The sequence below is a fragment of the Perkinsus marinus genome (assembly GCF_000006405.1).
Source record: "Perkinsus marinus ATCC 50983 genomic scaffold scf_1104296931690, whole genome shotgun sequence".
Taxonomy (NCBI): Eukaryota; Perkinsozoa; order Perkinsida; family Perkinsidae; genus Perkinsus; species Perkinsus marinus.
This window is the reverse complement of record NW_003215663.1, coordinates 1-1,636: the sequence shown is the minus strand read 5'-3', so window position 1 is coordinate 1,636 and position 1,636 is coordinate 1. Positions and strand designations below refer to the sequence as shown.

Below are 1,636 nucleotides of genomic sequence, written 5' to 3'. Positions count from 1 at the left end.
TAACTTTACATGATGACTTCCAATGTCCGTGATAAACACATAGTAGTGCTCATGAGGACAAGGGGCGAGTTGAAGAGTGCATCATCAATTGAGATAGTAATATTCATCGGGACCGTTGTGTCACGCACAAAGCCATATTAGAATAACTCATTATCCGACTTACCCGACACGTTACCAAGTGTATTATCATCGACAATCCACGAAGAAGTTGTGGATTCGCTGCAAGTTCGACTTAAACACCGTTTGCCATCAACATCATGCAAAGGGATTGTTGCTACCGGGCTCACACTAAAAATGAGCTCCCAATAGCACACATATTCTTCTGGTCCCACATAAAGCGAGAAGTCTGAAATGACAGCACAATATGCAACACCAATACCGAATCGGGGAAAATCAACTTACCGACGAGCTTGAGCATCGTAGCCTCTAGGCCATTAAGCTCAGCAGTCGAAGTCAGACATCCAACCTCTGCATATCTTCTATTAGCATAGTAGAAATCATCATTGAACTTGACAGCTAGTAGTAGGGAAGTCAAGAATAGTCTGAATACACAACGTGGCATATGAACGAACATGTAACAATATGACGGCTTTACCTGTAGACGTTGTAACTAGTGACATAGAGAGGAGTCATTGTAGTGGATGTGGCCTTGACAGCCCGGTCGAGATAGACCAGTGCTAGCACAAAGCATTCCGATGAGCAATGGAAGAACTTGGACAAGCGGTGGAGGTAATTCCACAATGATATACTGACACTTCGATAGTAACAGCGAAGAAACAAAAATGAATACTAGTGACTTACAAGGCGTGTACGTGCCTGTAAATTCCGGATGACTGACAGAACTGTGATCTAGTATTCTCTGTCTTTCCATATCATCACCGATTTCCATCATACTCGCCAAAATAGCCATCAGACCTCGAAGCTGAACAGCCGACAATCGAGTTGACGTCTCACACCAGCAACACTTACGAAGACTTCTCCTTCGCTATCTACAGTATTCTCCAATGAAACATCATTGCATGTTATCCCAGCACCTAGATGCAATATAATGAGGATGCTTGTCGGTATATTAGGCAAGACCTTATTACCAGCATCAGGAGTGTACATCTGACCATATGAACTCCCTTCTGCCTTATCATGCTTCTCATCATCACTTAGAGAAGGAACAAAAGACTCACAGTGTGGCAGACGGCCAATATAGACGACATCATCGGGAACAAAAAGGTCGCCACTTCCTTGTAGGCCTTCATACGAATGATGATGAGTAGGATGGAACCGACCACAGCACGTAGTAGTCCCAAAAGGATAGGTCAGTGAATGATGGTTGTGTGGACCGATGAGCATATACGGCCACGATAGTACGCCTGGCTGCTGCCGATACTGCCACAATAGACTGCAAGTAGCCGGCACAGTAGGAGCCCAAACTATTGACCTATCAATTTGTTGTTGACATTGGACGCCAGACCAAGGGACTTCTTGACCAGGCACTGTGGACGTGTACGTCCTAGTATGAGTATCTACAACTCCTTCACAACGTGAAGATGACCTCAACTTCCGTAAAGAGCCCTGAGGGCAACCATGGGGATCGCGACCGCATCGGTGTGTCTTTTTGCCACCATGCCGTAGTCGGGACCGC

At 45.5% G+C, this 1,636-nt stretch overlaps 2 protein-coding genes across 2 annotated transcripts; both read right to left on the bottom strand.

Annotated features, from left to right (window-relative positions):
- Positions 1-287: 287 nt before the first annotated feature.
- Pmar_PMAR027133 (hypothetical protein) lies at positions 288-633 on the bottom strand (the record flags this gene model as incomplete). The annotated part of the gene is made up of 3 exons (XM_002786246.1): positions 288-346; positions 403-542; positions 596-633. Coding segments are annotated over 3 exons (237 nt in total), but the record flags the coding sequence as incomplete, so codon positions are not given.
- A 168-nt stretch (positions 634-801) lies between these two features.
- Positions 802-1,601, bottom strand: Pmar_PMAR027132 (hypothetical protein; the record flags this gene model as incomplete). The annotated part of the gene is made up of 3 exons (XM_002786245.1): positions 1,089-1,601; positions 970-1,034; positions 802-922 (listed from the first exon to the last, which is right to left on the bottom strand). Coding segments are annotated over exons 1-3 (442 nt in total), but the record flags the coding sequence as incomplete, so codon positions are not given.
- Between the last annotated feature and the right edge of the window lie 35 nt (positions 1,602-1,636).